The sequence below is a fragment of the Lingula anatina genome, chromosome 1 (assembly GCF_051362555.1).
Source record: "Lingula anatina isolate TDL-2025a chromosome 1, LinAna3.0, whole genome shotgun sequence".
Taxonomy (NCBI): domain Eukaryota; kingdom Metazoa; phylum Brachiopoda; class Lingulata; order Lingulida; family Lingulidae; genus Lingula; species Lingula anatina.
In genome coordinates, this window is record NC_141767.1 from 31,436,039 (window position 1) to 31,458,922 (window position 22,884).

Consider the following 22,884-nt stretch of genomic DNA (forward strand, 5'->3'; position numbering starts at 1 on the left):
CTGAAAGAAAAATCTCTACTTTATTCTTATTACATAACACATGTACAGCTAATAAAATCCCTGTGTTAAGCACCCCTCTTTTGTTAAAAAAAGATACTAGTAAAGAAAAATGAAGGGTCATCTAAAAAGTTTACATGCTTTCCAAAACTTGGAGAATAGGTGTTTAGGTCAGTTAGGCAGGTCAAATATGGTGCTTTGATAACTAATGCCCACTGTAATACTGGTTCGTCAGAAAAGCAAGGATGTTTATTGGTTTTGCAACTAGTACATGGAGCCTTTGCTGACCTTATTGGAATTCTCTACAAACTACGTCATGAAATAATCAATATTAAAGAACTGTCGGCTGAATTATGATCATGAGAAAAAAAGGTTAAAGAAATAAAGAAAAAGAAATAAATATTGACCGAACGTGGGAAAACTGATAACAGGCTTATCAGATTATTCCAAAAGAATGAATTCAAATCATAAACAAAACGAGTTTGATTTACAGTGTTGGAAGAACATTGAAGCGAAATGCTAGCGGCTATGTCGTTACCTGCACGAAACACCTGTAGGCATATCGCCAGAGTTGCTACTGTGCTAGTACATTAAGACTGCATTCCCATAGATTTAGATCGATTCATCTGGATCGACCTAACTCCCTGACGGTTCACGCTAAATTGCTGTCAGCTCAAGAGGCTTAAATGTCTGTCACGCCTACCGAATCAGCTAGGGTAAAGATAATTACCCCCTAACAGCTTTACTAGGCGTGATAGACATTTAAGCCGGCCAAGTTGACAGCAATTTAGTGAGACTCCCTAGGGGGGTAGAACGATCTGAATATCTGTGGGAATGGTCTCTAATAGAAATGGCGAGTTTTTTGTGCTGAATTACACGTACAAAAGAACTTTCGGAATGTGAAAATTAGGATGGTAAAGCAGCATTTTGCAGGGCGAAGTGAAATCAAAGTCGTAACGGTATTCTGTTCTGAAAATAAGTCACCGACTACGCACGGTTCCAAAGTCTAAAATATTGTGTTCTGAAAATAAGTCACCGACCACAAACGGCCCCAAAGAAGACAATAAATGGGAAAGATTACTGATATAAGGATTTTAAAGGGCAGATGGTAAATACAAAAAAATGAAGACTCCATAACATAGTGACAGGCAGTGTGAAGCACGAACAGACACACCTACACGCACACACCACCAGAAAAAGAATGCATGTGAAATGATGTCCATAATGATGTCCAGAAAATAAGTAAAAAACACACACACACACTGATAAAACATGCAGTCTACAGCTGCCTATTAATTGATTTCATAAATGACGTGGATCTGGTATTGATTTAACATTTGTACCAAACCCTGTAAGTAACATGTAATTAGCCTCATCTTCCCTCTCTTCAGGCAACTCATTCACTGTCTTAAATATCGCCTCCCACGACTCATCTTCACTCAAAGTGGTATATGTCAACTATTAAGTCGAAAACGAGACACATTATTCATCAGAATCCGAAATGAACTCACGTAGTTTTGCCAAATTTTCGTTTGTAAAATTCCCTTTCTCATGCTTATATGTAAAGATACCCTGTGTTATACAAAAAATGTATACGTGTTTGTGTGGGCGTGTGTCAGGCCTGTGCGAATATAAATATAAGAGGAACAGCTCACCGACATATATTTTGGCTTAAAAACCATGCTATTGGAGAGGGCATCCTTTTTTTCTACATTTATCATGCCAATAAACTCTACATCTCCGTGACATAATTCTCACTGTTTCTGTGTTATTTCTTAAAGGAAATTAATATATTTTGAAGGTGGTATCATGTAAAAAAAATGTTGACATTACTATCACTGTTTAACAGTGTTACATTTTCTTTCAAATACCGTTACCACAACCAAAATGTCACGGTGACATATTCTTCAGACAAGCACTTGTATATGTGCGTTGGTGCTTGATACTTGGATTTACCAAATGGGAATCATTTAAGCACTTTTGGTATTTGAAAACGGGAATACATATCGTCCACATCAGCATGATTCGACTTCCGATCCCGAGCTGTTCACGTGCTCAGTACAAGCCCTCCCACCCGTATTCCCAAGTGTTTCGGAGGAGCTCTCCTTAACATGATACAGCAGCTCGGAAGTAAGTGAATTTGAACAGGGAATTGTATCGGATATAATTCCCCGATTTGAATAACCACCTAACTTGGCACAAGCGAGAAACATGTGATCAAATATGATACAATCTACAAATAAGCCTAGATGGTTTGTATCATTCACAATAGCGGGACACCATTGATGAAACATCACTAAACAAAGACAAGACACTTTTGTTTACCTGCATCGCTCAAGTGATGCCTGTGGCGAATCCTTCGGTGCCACAAAAATAGAGACCCCCGCCCCTCTCACGCCCATTTTTCCTCTCCTTGGATTTGCAGCCGAAGGTCACTCGTTGGCCGAAATTTGGTTTTTTGCAACCAGTCCTCTTTTCTACCTTCCCCCATCTCCTTGAACAGGCACGGTAACCGAATTGCCTTTTCTACCTCGGTCCACGAATAGAGGCGAGACACCTGAATCTCGGGACTCGTAGAATAACAAAGTTTTACTCACGGATATCCCTCATCACACAGTTAACTGGGGATCTTACAAAACGGAGGCGAGTCACATGTACCTACATCTCCCTGCTGTGTCCCCTCACATCCGATATTAAATACGTTTAACATTAATATAAACAAACAAACACATAAACTCAAAAACATGATTTTTAGCCCATATTACCCCTATTCCCGCTTAAATATGCTCTAAGATCTAATGATGGCATCGGGGAAATAACTACGTTTGTTTACATGACCACAATAAATCTCAAATTGGTAAACAAGGTGTAGACTACTGTCCTAAAGAACTTCAGTGCTTCCATACATGTTTTATTTGTGGAAGAATAGCTGCATTCAAGTCGGAGGATGTGGTATCCCTTTGAACATACTCAAAAGAGGATGGGTTGGGTATTTGGTAAACTACTTTACAAAAAAGAAGAGAACCTCAAAACTTATACTCACCTTTAAACCAAACGGATACTCTTTCTGTTACAGTCTAAATAACCATATTACACTCTCGGTTTACAGTTTCTCATTATGCTAGTGAACTTTCCACATCCAATAGTGACACACCTTAATAAGACATTACACATACATTGCGTCACAAGAGTCAGTTTGAAGACACATTAGTGTAGTGCGTGATATCATTAGTATTAATCCAATAATAATAATTATTATAATTATTATAATTAACCGAAACATCCAGAAATACACAAAATTAGTCACTAATGTTCAATCTTTAGGTCTAAACAATGCAACACAACACATCTATTAACACACTTACAAGAAATGAGAATATAACATAGAGAACATTGGATACTGGTTTAGGTGTGGCAGTTTTATTCACTGTGAAGGACAACCGGTATGATAGTAGAATGTAAACAAATATAATAGTGTAGAGCAAATCCAAATCATGACAAACGGAAATTATTAAGAAAGAAGCAAATATTTATAGGTCTTTGACCTTCACCTGACAACTATTGTATTTTTTCGTGAACCGTTCAATGTATTTGAGCATAATGCACGTCACGTAAGTTGCATAACACGACATCATGTCGACTACTGGTAAATGTACCACACCCCTCCCTTTAAAAAATCTACATTTTTAAACTATGCTTTAGTTACGAAAAGGCTTCTAAAATATCCCAGAAAATAATGTTATGTCACGTGTCGATTTTGACTCTTCAATACTTTTTACTTTTGCCCCAAGCCTAGGAAAATTGAGTCTGTGTGATTGAAACTGAGGATTTTGTCTTTTAACGTGGATTGTACTGACTGATCTTTTTATTAATGAGGAATAGTGTTATGCATTTATGCTGCATAATATTGATCTCAAAATTTAACTGTTTCATTTCTTAGGTTAGCTTCTAACATTGGTTGGAATAAGTAAAAAGCTATGAAATTGCAGAAAACTCGAATTGAACATTTTTTGAAAATCTGCCCTCAGCAGTATTACCAACACCAGTTAAGGAAGCTATTAATCGCTGGTTATTCTTCCGGTATTAATTGTTGCTATGGTAACGACTTTGTCACTTGCGTTCTATTGGTCTCATCTGAGACAGTAACAGAAATCTTACATCATCGTATGGTCTTTAAATTCAGGACATTCACAAAAGAGAGGGGACGAGAGAGAGGGGAGGAGAGGACAAAAAAACAAACGCAAGAACAGAATTAGTATAAATGCTTTCTTTACTCCGTTAAACATTGACATGCTGCTGATGCATGTTTTTCAGCGGAAAAACAGCAGCAAGGGCTTCCGTGTTTAAACAATTTGTTTGTATGTGATGTATGATTTGGGAAGAAGAAACGTTCAAACCAGTACTCTCTTTCATTACTTTCTTTTTACCTGGAACACACTATTGCCTTATAAAAATCGCGGTATCAATATTAAGGTGATTCATGGGTAGGTTTCCTTGATGTTTTCTCTGAAAATTTATTTTCAGGTAAACAAAGCAAGGGGAATTTTCAATGCCTTTCCTCTTCTCTTGTCAGTCATTGTGAATGGATGCAAATCCTGGGGGAAAAGAGTGAATAAGACATTCTCTATACGCCGATACAACAAATACAACAAACTATTATTATTAGCTGAGAATCCTGGAAACTGCTAATTGACAAGTTTAAGGCTTAGAATAATTCCATGCACCCTTTTGTGTGCTGTGAGATAAGGAAATCGGAAATCAATCGCCAACCCGCCGATGGTTGGTGGATAGCAGTGCTTTGCTCAGGTTCAAATCTCAGCCGAATTATAGATTGGGGAAGAGCGAGATACGACATCAATTTCCCTAGAGACAGAGGAAGATCAATTAAGAAAGCCTTTGTGCATAAAATTTGCATTTCTACAATCCCTTGTGCAGTGGCATCTAAAATTCGAAGTGCGGGCAAACGCCTACTGCTCAGATTTTTTGAAGAAGCCGACAAGTATTTGAATAAATGTAGCAGGCCACTGCTGTGCTCAAAATACAGCGGTGTGATTATGCGTGATGTTCAGATCCCGATTTCCGGTTAGATAGATCCACTATTGACTTAATTCTAAATGAAATCTACCAATTATTGAACCAGAAAGCCGAGGAATAAATACCGATCCAACTTGACCCAACAGAGTACAAAGCATAGGCTTACACCCAGCAAAGTCTTTTATTTCTGATTAGTCATTTATACGCCTTTTTTTTTCAGAATTTAATGTTATACCGGGCCTTGGGCCAGACATTTCGCAGAAACTGGAATGGGGTTGGGGTGGAGGTCTTTTTCTGAATATCAAAGTCGCTACATGCAGCGGTTGTCCACAAATTATTAAGGAGTAGGCCCCTTAAAATAGCATATATTTTGCCTTGGCCATTTAGTTTTTATAAAGTCTGTCAATTCAATTTTAGATCGAGACAATCACGAGAAAAGTATGATCTAGAAAATTCATTAAAATATTCATCAGTATTGTTGAGCTGCGTCTAACCCGTCTCTTTCACGGTCATGCACGGTATGATTTGTGATTTGGTCCAGATATTTACTTAGTATAGACCAAAGAATTACGCAATCCTTTCCCTACAAGATGTATATCATTATTTCAACATCTTTGAAAGACGGACAGCCGATTTCAGAATTAAATTCAATGTCGTCATCACAGTTTTCAAAAAAAAAAAAAAAGTAAATCCGTTGCATTACATATTTCAACATTAAAATGACATATAACGTTAATGCCTAAACAAAAAGTATATATCTATAAGAAAATGAAAGTAGAAGAATATGCGATTATGCATAGAATTGACACCATGTGCAGTGGACTATAAAATTTTATCACTGTAATCGACCAGCAGATTGTGTTAGAGGCGACCAATGAAATGCTGGCACGTTGGGAGCGAGCTGCCTGCAACATCACTTCCGCCGTTCACATGTGCTGTGTGTTTTGATTCGGACCAGATATTTAGTGCACGACAGGCAGGAAGATGCAGTTTGATATAAGAAGGTAATTTATTTTTTTGCAAGCTACTTATTTTCATTACGTTTACAGCATAGAGAAAGATGTTTATATAACTGCCATCTTTTTCGATACTTGATGCACCAAACGAATATACATGTACTATATTATTCAGGTATTTATAAACTGAAGCCTATCTCTGTCGATTTTAGTATGAAGTATGGATTAATTTTGATCGGCTGCGTTATGATAAGCCGAATGATAGACTAGCGCGGTATCCTAAATTCGTTTTACGTCGTTTTAAGATTCAAAAACCGATCACTTAATTAAGGTGACACACCCAAACCCAATATAGAGGTGCAAACGATGTCACAGTGATGTTCACAAAAATATGTAGTGCACAGATTACAAACTATGTTTTATTATTTTAGGGTCCCACATAAAGAAGTTTGTATTAAAGTTTTACTTTCCTGGAACCACGAATAATAAAAAATAATTCATCATTTAACCCCAAAAAGGAACATACGTTACTGTCACAAATGCATAACGTCTAGCTGTGGAAACGTTTTAATCACTTTGAAAATTCAATCATCACGGGTTTTGTTCTTTAATTTATCTCCTACAAGTATAACGTTGTGAAAAATTACGAAAAGCTTTTGTATAGAGCAGTTAATTGTTTTTTAGCGACTTAAGTTTGCCTGTCACTGAATATTAAAAAAACGGGGAAAATACACCCTACCGACAGTAAAATAAGCATTTAATAAATTATTTTTCCCCTCGTGCTCCAAATATTATATCTGAAATGTCAAACTATCATGGAATCACGATATATTTTTCTGTCAGCAAAAGAAAACATTGTTTTCTCTTGCACCAAGTACTTGTACAAAATGAAACATTTTGTCAATTTTCCTAGGGAACATACGTTACCTAGTATAAGCTATGACGCAGGCCCCATTGGTTACGGTTTAAATATTTATAAAAAAACGTCCTTACGTCATATTTAATTTAACATGATCGAATCACTTCAAAATATATAAGAACACGTTATGAAAATAAAAATTAGGTGGCCTGGAACATACGTTACCGGAACATACGTTACCAGTGAAAATCTACTTGTGCCCGAAACTGGCTCCGAAAGAAAAATTAGCTTCTGTTTGAGATGTCAGGTGGTTCTTTCTGACGTCTGCTCGAGCTAAAGATTAGATGAGGTAAGTTACAAGTGTAAATAAATCCATAAAATCCTCAGTAACGATGAAGGCGAAGTGAATGATTTTCTCGTAATAAAAAATTAAATTCAAATTCAGAAATGAATGTCAAAGACGGAAATAAATGTCAAACAAAACTATGCAAGGAAAAAAAAATCGCCAACGAGCGCATTGAGCGCAGTGCCAAATACATTGATACCGAACGGGAACATCATTATTTCAGAAAAATGCAAAAACAAGAGCTGAGATTTAAAAATAATATCGATCTCGTAAAAAAGAAATGAGAGTGACGCTTATTTGGAAGCGAAAGAAAACGGGTTCAAAATACTATGTAGGCCTGCCTTCCGCCTCCTTATAAATGTCGTGAAAGACAAAAGAGGCATGCGAAGACTAAATCGCGAAAACGAAAACTTCACCAAAGAAAAGAAAAGCTCTTAGCTGCTATATAGAAGTTGCCGAGGCAAGTCCACAGCAATCACCACTTGTTGTGTGTGCAAGGTGGTCACAACGTGGAAACGATTGAGAAGAAACTGAAGGCAGTCACAATGAACTATTAAAGAACTACAATCACAGGTTAATGCCATAAGCAAGAGGGAGAATGCTATCCGGCAACGATTTAGTCATTGTAGAAGACGAAATATGGAACCACCTGAATTTCCCACATGCCCCAAAATTAAGACAGAGCGCATCATACAGCAGGCTATGCACCCAAGCTAACACTGTGCAGGAGCAATTACTTTTATGTCACCTCCATCCCAGTGTACCACAAACTTTCATAGTCTTATTTATAACAAAAAGAAGGCAACAAAGAATATCGATTGTTCAAGATTTGGTCAAACAAGGCCGCTTTTATTTTATAACCCCACTTCCCTAATTATTTTAGCAATAATAACAATGTAGCAAATTGTTGCCTTTATCCTTAGGGATGAAAATAATATCATATATACATATAATATTCAATAAGACTAATCATCCTAAAAATATGACGACTTATAGAAAATGTTTTTTTAGCTACAGTGGGTCAAGTTTAACGAGTTACACCAAGAAGTAAGATGAAAATTTTGCATAATAAAGTGGCTGAGAATATTGCGAAGACGTAACGTTGTCTCAGATTTCTTACCGCTGCTACTGGCATTTGCCGGGAATCGTTGGTCGAGAACTCGCGAAAAGGGGATGAACAGGTCGAAAGGTCGACGGATGGGAGTAGCAGGAAAAAAAGGCAAGCTGTATACGATTTTTTGATCGAGACGACTATAGTAGAGCGCAAGAGCGCCAGTAACCAAAATAAAAAAATCATCGAGCACGTTGGCAGAGTAAAAACACAGTATGAACATCTAAGAAATCTCAAGAAAACTTTTACAAGAAATCATGCAGCCTATAATTTGTCTTAAATAGCGACTGATAAGGACCATATCGAGACCCTTGAACTCTAAAGTGATATCTGTTTCTTATACTCACTCAATGGAAAGACCTAAAACGTAATTTTGTGAGCCAATTACTTTTTATAAATGGAACAAACATTACATATATACTTTTTTTTAATTCCCAAAAGTGCCGAAATCCGCAAGTCAATTAAGACCTTTCAGAGAGGATAGTAAAGCTAATTTTGAACGAATTCTCTGCTGTATTGGAAAACCTATAGGTGTGTTGAAAAAGGCTTCGTTTAAAGAGGTGGTAGGTTAGATGTTTCTGAGATCTGTATTTCTTTACATGCAAATGATGAAGACGCTTGATACGCGGATCGTGTTTGTGTACAGGCTGTAATAGGTTATCACTTTTGATGTCTGAGTTTCATTTAAACACCTCAATTAATTCTGCGAAAAAAAAGCGAAAAAATATCCTATCAATATTTATTAAACTCGTGCCCCGTATCTTTTCTATGGCTGTGGAACATACGTTACATTACGGTATGCGAAGGATGCAAGGCGTAGTTGGTATTGTAACTAATACACCCAAAATTTGAAACTGTCAATGAGTTTTAAATTCACGACGAATATGATCAGTGGTAGATAACTTTTAGGTAACAAAGTTTTCAAATCTCTATACAATTGACAATTACTGCCATTGAAAGAGTCATCAACGTGGAAATTGTAAAGAAAAAATGATCTTTAGTTTGAAAGTAATTTTCCTAGATCTGATCAATTTAAATGTATTTTCCTAACACTTTTCCACTATTAATGACTCATAGGCTTCTGATAGTGTTTAGCTTGCACAAATTTCCACAGCGCTCAACTAATGATCGTGTTTGTATCAGGCGATTCAGTGGTAACGTATGTTCTTTCTTACGCTTTTTTCACTTCAAACGGCTATCAATTTATTTGCTCACAAAACAGAAACGCGTGAGCGTAAAATTTGGACATTTGTGGATTTTTGTTCTATACACATGTACGTTTTAAAAAATTGGATAATACATCGAATTCATTCAATTTCATTTTTTGAGATTTGAACTTGTGAAATGCACCTCTATATTGGGTTTGGGTGGACAGCGTGACTAACCGTATGCAAAGCCTGAATGGCATTTGAATAATGAATCGTATGCACTCTCACACACGTTTTAGCGCTTTTATTTACTTTAAATATCTAATATATAAAACGTAAATAAAAATGCTTGAACACTGTCGCTGAAGTATTTTTTGTTTTATAGCATATGCATCTTCAGCTTCACAAACCAATGCTTCTTGCATAGCTGCGTACATAAACATACACTGTATACCAGTAAGTGATAATTACAAGGGAATCTTTGTATTCTTGAATTTTTAATATGTGAATTATACCTACATCATATTTGAAAGGAATATGATGAATATCTTGATTGATGAACCCCAAAATTATTAGTATTATTACTAGTCCCCAGAAGATCCATCATGAAGAATGCTTAACCACTGTCTTGATAATAGCAAAGAGCCAAAAAACACTGGCTAGTAAATGATTTTATTTCAGGTATCAAATATAAGTTTCTCGATCAGCTCTGTATGCAGGTGCAGACAATTTTGACAGGTTTTTTCATCATGTAATATGTGAACTAATAAAAGGTATAATATTTTCTTTAAAATTCAGCAATGATTAAACTCTCCCAAATTGTATATAAGCTTTTATTCCAAAAATACTACCAAAATATTGTGTATATATATGCCCTGGTATATGAACTAGCTATTAAGGGAGAGTTGTTATCACATTTGCAAATTTTATAGTATGCTCACAGATTAGTGAAAAAATGATGTTTTGAAAATTTAAATAAATCATGAATGTTGCAAACATTACTAAAAGTAAATTATACTTAACAGTATTATTTCCAGGTGTATTGTGACATTTCTGCTGTGTTTTAAGTCAATTAAAGCAAAGAATACTCTATTAAATCTTTGTCTTGCAACTGTACTAAAATATGTTGTCTGAGATAAAGGTAGAGATACACTGTACATGTTCACTTTTAATTTGAATGATTTTTGCCTTCTTCAAGTTGAAACTAGATCATATAATATACACAAGTCCCATGTAAATGCCTTTATTTAATCTTTTTAAAGTTACCTTTTCATATAAGATTTTCACTGAATTTTTATGCAAATTATCCTAAAGTAACCACCTTTAAAACTTGCATATTGTATGTTTATTTACCTGTGTGATAACCTACCCTCTTGATAAACTTGGGATAAACCTAATGGTCTGTTTTTTTTTCAGATATTTGCTGAAATGAAACATGATAACAAAACTTTAAATAAGTATTTGTAAAAATGTACAGAATTTTGTCTTACTAATGTAATATATGGCATGAATTTTGCATGGATTTGTAGTCTGTTTATGAAATATGCAGACTGCCTAATTTTATGCTGGACACCTTATCTACATTAATTATCACAAAAACAACCAAATGCTTTCTCAGTGTTCCATCTGTGCACATGAAGGTCATTCATATGATACAGCTCTATATGCTTGCTTGAAACTTGGGTTATTAAGATCTGTAACATATCTAATTAAGGTCATCAGATGGCCATATGATGAATAGAAAAAGGGGTTAATTGCCTTCTAGATAGCATTTGGCCTTATTTATATATTCTGTCTGTATTTGAACACAACTTCCAATTAAATGATATGATCAAAGTAAAGTCGTCATTACACAGTTAGTACTTTTCTCTTTCCTGGCATATTGTTCTTTTCAAATCTTTGATAGGATGTGTGCAATTTGAGACTGACACTGTTATCTCCCTGTGGTGTTTTGCATATGAATTTGGGAATCTTTTCTTGATATCTTTTCCTACAGTTTTTATCAGGTTCAGTGAATCTTTCATATAATGCATCTTTAATTTGTTGTTGTGTACCTGGATTTTTTTTTTCGTTGAAAATCAAATCAGTGCTTGTGAAAGTGTTGAGCTAGAAACCCTCCAGGCCTGAACACCATAAAATGTAGTAGTAGTTTTTTATTGAAGTGTTCGACTGCAACTTTTCTCTTATCCTTGTTTTCTATTTTCCCTCAAGAAGAGTAATTTCATGGGGGTGGGAAGATAACCTTAATTACATTTCTATAAAATGATATGGAATACAAGTTCTTCATATCTGTATTGTCACTGTATTGTATTTGTACCATTTAACAAATGTCAGAAAGTAATATTTTTGCACATTGCAGATTTGATATATATCGGAAGATCCCTAAGGATTTAACACAGCCAACCCAGACTGGGGCTGTCATCTCAATTCTCAGCACATTGTTTATATCATACCTTTTCCTGTCAGAGCTACTGGACTATATATCAGTAGATATGTAAGTGCCATACAAACAGTATTCGTTTGTATATGAATCATAACTTAGATAAGAAAAGAACAGTAACAGTACTATAGTGTGCATATACCATGTAGAGAATCAATTTATTGCACTATATGAATTGTTTTCCAATAACCACATTAACTAAAAATGTCAGTATTATTGTAATATTAAATCAAGCTTAAATATATTTATTTATTTATTTATTTATTTTGGCTGTATTACAAGCTTGTTGGTGTAGTGCAAAATTAAATGAATAATAAATTACTTTTAATAATTTTTTCTTTTTAGATTTTTGGTTTTCACTTGTTTCAAATTTTACTTGAGCATGTTTCAACAGTTTGTCTGTGGATAGTTATTAATAATTGTTTTTGTTTTTTAGTGTCAGTGAAATGTTTGTAGATGATCCAACAACTGACAGAATTCCAGTGAAAATTGATCTGAGTATCCCACATCTGCCGTGTCAATGTATGTATAAATACAGGAGACTCCTTACTTACAGATGGCATATATTGCTATATGATCACAATGGATGATAACACATTTTAGCGTAAAAAAATTATACTGGCAACAGGATATAATAGAATAAATTGAAAATGCAGATATACCTATATTTCCAGACACACAGGAAGCAGGAGTAAATGTCCTGTAACAGATATGAATTATTTTATAGTACCAGTTTATAACACAATACAAAATCTACATGCCAAACAATCAAAATTAATATTCGGCGCAGTAGAAAAGAGGCTTTAAAACTTCACCTTAAAATCTCTGGTCATAAATTTGACCTACTTTTTTCCCTCCAGTTTGTAAGGCAGAGAAAGTAAGCTGAAAATATATCTATAAGTTTAATTATATGCGCTGGAAATAATGTAATGGAACTCTGCTGTTACCATCTTTATATGACACATTTGTTTTTCACCACATAAGTGTCAAAGGGTTTTTTGTTTTACTTGCACTGAACAGCTCTGTTTAGTAAAATGTCAGGTTTCTTGTGAAAATCATGATTGGAATATATTCATTGTTTACTGCAATGTTAAAATTGAGCAACCCATTGTTGAGGTCAAAATTATTGAAAATTTTGAGAATTTTAAACTTATTTTGTCTCTTTGAATTACTTCATTTTTTTAACATGTGTGTATGTGCGTGTCTTATTGTCCTATTTAGCTGAAAAGAATAAAAAGACTAAAAATTTATATTGAAATATTATGTTTTCAGTCATTGGATTAGATATCCAGGATGATCTTGGGCGCCATGAGGTGGGCTTTGTAGAGGACACTGATAAAACACCAATTAATGAAATGAGGGGCTGCAGGTTTAAGGCCAGTTTTAACATTAATAAGGTAAAAATGTTATTCCAAATATGACATAAGTACCTTATTCCAATAAAAATCTCAAATCTGTACTTATACCTTACTCTGGTAAGTTTTCTTAGTGTATAGTCAACTAACTGTTTCGCTAAGAATCTGAAATCTAACTATTGCCATCTGTAACCCCTTGAATAAAAGTTAACCTGAAATGTACCTGGTGTTGATATCCCAGCCTTCACTGGTAGCCAAGTCAGCTGGGAATGTCTGCATTATACGTGGCATGGGCCTAATACTAAAATCAGTGCCATTTTCATGTGTTATGAAGCAGTCATGCTTGTTGAAGGTCAGGAATGCAAATGTTGTTCTAAAAGACTGGCCAGTCATTTAGAACTTAATTATTTAATTAAATTGTAAAAATATTTAAATAAATGAGGAGGGAATGGGTCAAGGAAAGGTTTGCTTTTTTCCCCCCAGGAAAATTCGTTTTGGCAAGTAAGTCAGTAAATCACATGCAGTGTATGATGTCTGTATGTGTGTCAACTTTGATGCTTAGATTTACTTTTATCACAGTGTAAATACAGTAATAGTTTTAAATGAGTTTATATGTTTTATAGTTAGAATGAGTGACATGCTTTTGATTAAAGTGAAAAAAATTACATTTTTGTCATTTCAGGTACCTGGCAATTTCCATATATCAACACATGCATCCCAGGTCCAACCAGATAGCCCCAACATGAATCACATTATCCATAGTCTTGTGTTTGGAGACACAAAAGGAAAGGTAAAGAAAAACCATACCTTTTTAAAGGTGTACAATGCAGTTTAGACATTTACATAGCAAAAAAAAAAAAAAAAAACATTTTTCTTTTACTACCAAGGTAAACCCTGTCCAAAACTCTCAACAAAATTACCATTTATAAACCTGGGCCCAGCTTCATCACCACTGGATAGCACTATCCTCTGGATAACATTATCCATTGGATAAATATGTTATCCTAAGGACAGTTATGCTTTGGGTAAGGTAATATTTCTGAAAGTCTAGATACTTATTTTTGTCTCTGATATTGATATCTGGTGGTTAAATTTGGCTGCTATCCTCAGAATATCTGTCCAGAGGATAACTATTCTATTCAATGGATAGTGTTATCCATAGGAAAGTGCTATCCATCACTGATGAAACTGGGCCCTGGTTTTAAGTCCTTAGTTTCTTATACTTGAGTCACTCTCTTAATGAAGACACGAGTTGCACAGAAACAGATGCTATCTTAAGTTAAAGTTTTGATTTAACTGATCAGCTTTGAATATTGAATATTTATTGCATTGATTGATTTTTTTAAAATTCCCACATATTTTTCAGCATTCACATTTACCTGGATCCTTTAATCCACTTAAAGATGTGGAGAAACAGGATGCTAACCGTAAGATTTTAACTTTTGCATCAATCAAATTTAAAAATAATTTGTGTCAGTGAAACATAAACCATTTGGCTTAAGGAGGTATGTCTTGAAACACTTAAGTGACTTTAGATGCCACAATATTCTAAAAAATATGAAATGAAATATTAATTTTTAAAGTTCATAACAGATGTGCACGTTTCTTTTTCAGCCTTGTCATCTCATGATTACTTCTTGAAGATAGTTCCCTCAATATTTGAAACAGTTGGAGGCAAAATATCTTATCCATACCAATACACATATGCTTATAGAGTAAGTGCTGTTTAATAAATTGTTTTGGTGTGCAGGTATTACTTTTAAGACATCATGTCATTTCATTTTCATCTTTTTGTATGTAGATGATAAAAAATGGTGTACGTATGTGTTAACATGACCTACTAAATATTTTCCTTGTTGTTGCTCATCATCCTTTCCATCCAAGTCAACAAGCATTTTGGTAAAATGTTCACTTCATGAAAATGCAAAATTTTATTGCAGGATTATTTACAATATGGACATGGACATAGAGTACTACCAGCAATTTGGTTTAGAATTGACCTCAGTCCTATTACAGTGAAATACACAGAGAAAAGGAAACCATTTTATAGTTTCCTTACCATGGTGAGTATCTGAGAAGTTTAAAATTTAAGTACAGAACAGGGTGTGGGAAGGAGGATTTAATATTCTATTCTAGATTCAATTTATGCAAAAACATTTTCACTTTATTTTACATAACTTGTAATAGGGGGTACATGACTGCTTATGTCTGCCTTTTACAAGACAACAGGTGTCATGTGGTACAGACTAAATGATGACATATTACAGTATTAATCCAGTCACTGTTGGAAAAATCTCTAGTGATAATCCAGTATATTGTCCCTGCTTCTGATAGATAGAATGGCTACTTTTTTTATAAGTTTTCTAATAAAATGCTGTTCTGTCTTTCAGATCTGTGCCATTCTAGGAGGAACATTCACAGTGGCTGGCATCATTGACTCCCTTATCTTCACTGCTGCAGAGATTTTTAAAAAGGCAGAATTGGGAAAACTTAGTTGATCTCATCATCAGAAATAGAGGCCGCTGTTCATAGAAGTTACTGCATTATTATGTACATTGACTGTATGTTATTTTGCTTGTAGTTATGATTCTGTGGGAAATGTTTGCATTTTTGTGTAGCATTTAATATAAGCATGCTGAATGTGTGGGCCACATGCTGTTGACAATATCTGTGTAGATTTAACAAATAATAGAAACAGATTGAAATAAGGGTTCATTTTAGTAAAGAATCTTTTTAAATACTTTGCAATTGTACATGAAAAACACATGATATATAGTATCCTAAGAAAATGTTTCAAGTTACAATTTAATTTTATGTTGAATGGCAGTTACATGCAGGTACTTTCAGCAAAAGTTCTCTCACTAAGCCAAGTCTTATTTGATACTTGGTTTACGTACAGTAAAAACTCATCCATTCCTAATAACTTTGTTCTTTACACAAATGAACCCCTATATCAATATATTTTTACATTCACACATATTGTTGATTCAAGACTAAATGATCCATGCTAAAAGCAACTTACAGGTGGAAGGTCCACAGATGTGTAATATTTGATCTCTTCCTTTCAACATTTAGCTGTGACAGGTATTTTAATATCTTTAAATTAGAAAAAGAGTATTTCAGAAAAATAGTGCTTAGTGATGTAGACAAAGGGTAAAATTTATTGGTTGAACTAGTCTTATATTTTCAGAGATGTATTGTTCACATTTTGTTCTGTAGATAATTCTAAAATAGTACTAATGAGAGTTATTTACATGGACAAATAATTAGTTTGGTATATATGTGAATCTAGTCAGTGCTTTGAAAGAAACCTTATTCTTTCTTATATGAAGTATACAAGACCATGCAGTATTTTACTGGATAAACAAGAAATAAAAGGAAAAAACAGCATGTTTTCTTAGATCAAAACATTTATTGTGCTCAGTAGGCTTGACAAATTAAATATCTGTCATGATCTTATTTAAAGGGATAATAACTCTTCGTTTCTGCCAAAAAATGAATTTTCCTGGAGTAAACAATTTTCCCATACTTACCAATGGTTAATGAATCCATTTTAACATTCAAAGTAAGTCCCTGTTTTTTTTCTAAAAAGTTTGGTTTTTTGTTAAAATCTCTTAAGAGATTTTAACAGAGTATAGCCATCAATGGAGGTCACGTGGTCTTAAGACAAGCTCAGATATCAGAATAATAGCTATAACTGTTGTTTTTGTGGTAAAACAGAATATATTATATTTCTATGAGTTATTCACAATGTTTTTATTGTGAAATATAGATCTCATACAAAGAGTTATTATTCCTTTAATATGCCATATTTCTCTTGTGTTAATCCATTTCAAGACACATTTTGTTTAAGCATAACATCTGAGGACCATACATAGTCATGTATCAGTTTGATGAGGGTCATAAATATTCTTTAATATACTGTCTTTGGTTGATATCAAGCAAAGTTGGAGAGTAGAAAAAATTAGATTTATGCGTAGTTATGATTATGACATTGATAAAGGTGCTCCATGATGTGTTTCAGATATTTAAAAAAAAAGATGTAGTTCTAAGCTAAAAGCATTATCCAAAATATTTTATCATAAAGGCTGGGGAAGTGTCAATAAATATTTTTCAATAGTTCTTTTGCTTTGTTGTCCTGCTTATTAGCAACAATTGTTGCTAGATGCCTTTTGATTGTTTTTTTAAAGCCTGGGTCATACTGTGCTTGCAACCTTAGTTGCCATAGGTTTGAAAGTGGTCACATGAGGTTGCCAACAGGTCACCAGCAAACACTGACACATGATGATGTTTTTTTTTTTTTTTTTTGCACTGACAACCAGTACAACTGATAATGAAAAACATTGGTATCTCAGAGGTTGCCTATTGATCTCTTTTTGGTTGTCAGTAGGTTGCCATAACCAAACTATAACCAGCTGCATACCGTCGATTGACGGTCCTTAGTCACTTGGTCGCAAACAAGTTTTCACTGGTTGCAAGCAATTGAAAACATCGCTAGAAGGTTGCAAGCAACCATAATAAAATAGGTGTGGGATGTTGGCTTATATGAGCATGTACTAAATATATAATTCATTTATATTATATCATGTATGCCTTCTTAATATCATGATAAAAATCATGATATCTTAGTTAAAACATTGTATTTGTGCCAGCATTTGAAATAAATTTACAAGGTTTACAAAGACAATTTTTTCAATAAAATAAATACAAGTATGAGTGCCTACCAGCCACCATACTTGTTCAAAAGTCATATAAATAGAGGCTGCTGAGACAATGCATTCAGTCCTCAGTATGTCATCCAACAGAGTGGGAAGGGTGGCAAGAATGTATGTTGAGACAGCAAATGCCTGTGAAGAAAGTTCACTAACATGCAGTTCCAACACAGAATCTGTCTCACACAAAGAGGAGCAGTTGAGAGATCATAGACAGGGTGCAGATAGGGAGTCTTAAATCCACTATTAGCGGAGGAAGAGTTGGTTGAGTTTTTAAACAAAATGAGAAATTCCATAACCTATGTTTGAAAATAAATCAAAGCTGGAGAAATAGATGGGTTCAATCAACAGAAATCGTACCGACCCACTGCAGCGTTTTTTACCAATAGTAACACAAAGAAAACAACAAACAAGCCGAAAAGAAAAATAAAATGCTGCTCTATCACATGCCTAGTTGTGTTGGAACAGGAAAAATGCCATGAAATAGCAAAAAGAGGCCATCTGTGATTTAGCTGTCTTACGCCCAACCATACAAGCCAAAAATGCCTTTCTAAATTTCGCTGCAGAAGTTGTAATGGAAAGCACCACACCGCTCTTCATGCTAAACAAGAGTGATTTTCAGAATTTTCAGAGAAGTTACATTGAAAGACGTGGTGACAATATGTGGCCAAATTGCCTTGGAAAACTGAACACAGTCCTCTACCTACAAATTATGGCATCAAATACTGTATGAAAGTTACGCGTGTATGACACTATCATCAAGAATTAAGAGAAACATAACTTTATTGAGAAAGTATGCGATGATGACACTTCAAATGGACATTACCTGCTTCACAGCCCTGTAAAAAAGGATTCCATTACAACACCAATTTCTAATACTTTACGACTGCAGCGCAAAGGCCACACCTGACGACCTCAGCTACTTAATGATCTTGTTGGAAGAAAAACTCAAGAAATCAAAGAAAAATCAAGAAATTCAAAATGTTCCCTAAATAGGATAACAGATCTGACCAGGAGGAAGTGAGAAACTTGGAGGAACAGTTGGAAGAAGCCTGCAGAGCTCTTGAATCTGAAAAAGAAAATTCTGCGCACAGAATTCAAGTTGCTGTAGAAGAAGCAGAGGCAGAAAAAGAAAGATTACTCAGAAAAGCAAAAGAGAATGCTGACATCCTAGAGGCAAGTGCTGAGGCTGCAGAGCAGAGAGTCAGAGCCCTGAAGCGACAGAAAGAGACAGCTACACCAATAGAACACAGAGCCCAGAATGCAGTCATAACAGAAACAATAACCCCTACCCTTAATCACCCAGCACCAAATGAAATAACACTCCCATTTCACAGAATTAACAGTCCTAGTCGTACTAGTATGCAAACTAATTATGGAATTCCATTGCCCAGACAGACTCTTTCCTGGAAAAGAATCCTGGGAGGGTTTCATTGAGCCATTCAAAGTTCTAAGCCAGACTTGTGAATGGAGTGAGTCAGAAAAACTGTTTAGATTATGTAACAGTCTGCATGGTGAGGCTGCTGATTTCGCCTTTGTCCAGTTGCCAGCAGAGGTAGTAAATTCCTATCCTCTGTTACAGAGGGCATTGCAAAACCGATTTCAAGAAAAGCGTACAACAAGCTCCTATTTATCAGAGCTAGAGAACAGAAAGCTCAGCCCAAGAAAGAAACTGCCAGAATATATCTCCGATATTAGAAAACTTGTACTAAAGGGCTACGTACCCGACGGCTGACTGCACCACCCATGAGACAATTGCATTGCGCCACTGCATAAAAGGTTTGCCAGACCATCAAGCCGCCGTAGCAGTGGGCATGAAAACACCCAAAAATCTGGATGAAGCAAGGGAGGCCCTTGAGATGTACGACAGTCTAAGAGAAGAGACAGAGAAAAGACCGAGTATTAGGGCAGCGAATCCAGAGGCTGTTGTGACTGAAGTCAGCAACACCAGCTTGAAAAGAAGTTTGACATGAAGCTAGATGAAATTAAAGAGTTGATAAAGAAAGCGAAAGCGAAAGACACGAAAAGCCCTCCACCACCCAAGTCAGAAAATTGGAAAAACAACGTAGTGTTTTAAGTGCCATAGATATGGGCATCTGGCAAGAGAATGCAAGGCACCTGTGAAAGAGGCTCCACACATAAACAACCAGGGAAACTGAGAAGGGGCATTCCAGCGGCCAGAATGAACCCCTAAAAACACCTGTTGACAGTGACACTGAAACCTTCAGTTGTAGAAATGCTAGTGCTTCTTGGCCAGTGAAGATTCAGGGCCAAGAAGTGAACTTTATTGTAGATACTGGTGCGTCAAAAACAATTATATTTATAGGGATTGTCCCATTATCAGTATTTAAGTTAGTATGTAACAGGGAATCCCTACCAGTATGTATATTTTGTCAGAAAATATGCACTGTAGCTATGATAACTTCTATATTTTTTTTTTGTTATGCTTATATCAAAATAAACCCTGTCATTTGGTTTGGTTTTATGCAAAAAGACATAATTGATACAAAATAAAGAGGGGATTTGGATTAAAAAGAAAGCATTTGAAAGGATATTATCTTATATATTTATAAATTGGTTTGCAGAAAAACTTATACACAAAATACATATTCATTTTTCAGAGAAGATGAAGTGAACCCTGAAAAAATACTCAGAGTATTCAGTAGTGAATATCTGGAGGGTCGTACCATGGATATTGTAGAAATAGATACAGAGGAAACCCCAAGTTATGACCGCACAGAAATATTTGTTAGCAGATATTCTGTGTGTGAGGATGGCCTTGAACAATTGCTGACAGTAGAAAATCTACGCTATCCCCTGTACGTGGCTTTTCATGGCGAGGAGGCCATTGATTATGGCGGCCCAAGAAGAGAATTCTTGCAAATTATGGTAACAGTAACAAAGAACAGGCTTATGAAGGAAGAAAATGGTGTCGTCACCCTTGTAGAAGATGATTTTTTATGCGCCTCCCAACAATATTTTTTGGGTGGACTAATTTGTGGTATGTACAATATGCATTAGGTATACTATTTTGAAATAAGAATAAATCTAGGTATTGGGTTAAAAAAATTAATGATGAGCTGTATGGGTTGGGTAACAAGCATATGAAAATAGCATGTCCATCAGCATAAAATCAATTTAGTTGATGAAAAAAACATACATTAGCAATGGTAATTCACAATTTTAAATACTGCATTGTATGGATTGAAATATATTTGTATCTATTAGTTATATCCGAGGCAGATCTAGGATTATTTGAAGGGTGGGGGTCCATGGATGTGAAGACATATTGTTTGGTATTTAAGAGGGAGAACTGTGTTTTTGGTATATATCATGTAGTCAAAATTCTTATTCCATGAGGTGAATATTTAGTTAATTTTTTTCAGGACCCCCATGCCCCCCTCTAAATCTGCCACTAGAGATATATATATATATATATATATATATAGATATATAGATATATTAAATATATTAAACATTTTACAGGACTTAGCCTGCTGCAAGGTGGAACGTGCCCAACCTTTGTGGAATGTATATTGGAAAAAGAAACAAAACACCACAAACAGTTTTTGTCAGGACTAAGGAGGGTGGGGATTATACAGGTAAATGTATATATTTCAAGTGAAAAGGGACTTTTAAAATGGCATACTTTCTGTTGTCAAAAATGACTTAGTCTTACAATATATAAACATTGCTTCAAAATGCTGAAATGACAGAATATATGGTAATGCAATTGTCCAGCAGTTTGTGCAGCTTTTGACACGGTTTCTGAAAGTGTAGACTGACCGTTTATGACATGTGTGTTTGATTTAATAATGATGAACATTTTTATTTATTATACCCCTTTTAATTCTGTTAATTAACTTCTTGATTTTAATTGATATAGGTAGGGAAACTGGGTTTTTAAGTTATAACTTAATGGATAAGATCAGTATCATTATTATGATTATAATGATTTTCAATTTTTGATTATCAATTTATCAACAAACCTAATTATAAATTTTACATGCAGTTACACGTCTATGGTACTGCTTTATTGTTCATTAAATCCTATTGCATATTCATTTTTTAAAAATATTTCTAGCAATGTTATTAATGATAACAACTTTTCAACTTTAATTGTAGTTGATGGAAAAACTCCCCACACTGAGAATGGTTTTTAAGGATTCAAATACAAGCCTCAATTTTCCAAAAATACAGAGGCTTCTGAAAGCAGAATTCTCTGCGCCTCAGTCATCCAGGTGCAGGGAAGAAGAGCATACTTATGGACAGTTCTTGAGGTATCTGAGAGAAGTGGCAGGTAATAATAAAGTATATCATACAATTAAAATGTGATAAATAGTAAATGAGGAGCAAATGGTTTCCCAATAAAATAACCTGTGCACAGTAGATAAGTACAATCTATAACCTCACGATGAGACTGGTCAGACATTTAATGGTCAACAACATATATATATATATATATATATATATATATATATATATATAAACATTACAAGCTTTGTTACTGTCACATACAGCACTCTAATTGATGTAGTTTTTTTAAAATAAGATAATCTACAACATAGATATTGAGTATAATGTAAATGCCTCAGAAGTAAATTTCAATTAATGCTGAAGATTATATTTAATAGTGTACTTTTTGCTTTCTCAGCAGGTAGAAGAAAGAGTGTAACTTTAGGACATGTTCTGGCATTCTGCACTGGTGTAAAGGAAATCCCCTCACTGGGATTTCCAAGTGATATAAGTCTGACATTTTCACTTGCAACAGATTCCATGTTACCAACGGCAAGCACATGTATCATGCAAATGAATTTGAAGATACCAGCTCTGGGAGCGGAGAGGCCCCCCCAGGAATTCATTTACAATTTGTGGGACTTGGCTTTTCCTAACACTTTTTTTGGGCTATGTTAAAGAGACATATCA

The 22,884-nt window shown here is 34.8% G+C and overlaps 1 protein-coding gene across 1 annotated transcript; it reads left to right on the forward strand.

Annotated features, from left to right (window-relative positions):
- Positions 1-5,877: 5,877 nt before the first annotated feature.
- On the forward strand, positions 5,878-17,365 carry LOC106180882 (endoplasmic reticulum-Golgi intermediate compartment protein 1-like). The gene is made up of 9 exons (XM_013565058.2): positions 5,878-6,035; positions 11,811-11,945; positions 12,328-12,413; positions 13,164-13,288; positions 13,929-14,036; positions 14,613-14,673; positions 14,861-14,961; positions 15,187-15,309; positions 15,637-17,365. The coding sequence occupies exons 1-9, from the start codon at positions 6,016-6,018 to the stop codon at positions 15,742-15,744; spliced, it is 867 nt and encodes a 288-aa protein (XP_013420512.1). The 5' UTR covers positions 5,878-6,015; the 3' UTR covers positions 15,745-17,365.
- Positions 17,366-22,884: the final 5,519 nt, after the last annotated feature.

Bases quoted from the DNA above. Each gene is read 5' to 3' on its own strand.
- LOC106180882 (XM_013565058.2), top strand. From the start codon at position 6,016: ATGCAGTTTGATATAAGAAG. The intron at 6,036-11,810 runs GTAATTTATTTT...TGCACATTGCAG, and splicing joins ATGCAGTTTGATATAAGAAG to ATTTGATATATATCGGAAGA. The intron at 14,674-14,860 runs GTAAGATTTTAA...TTTCTTTTTCAG, and splicing joins GGAGAAACAGGATGCTAACC to CCTTGTCATCTCATGATTAC.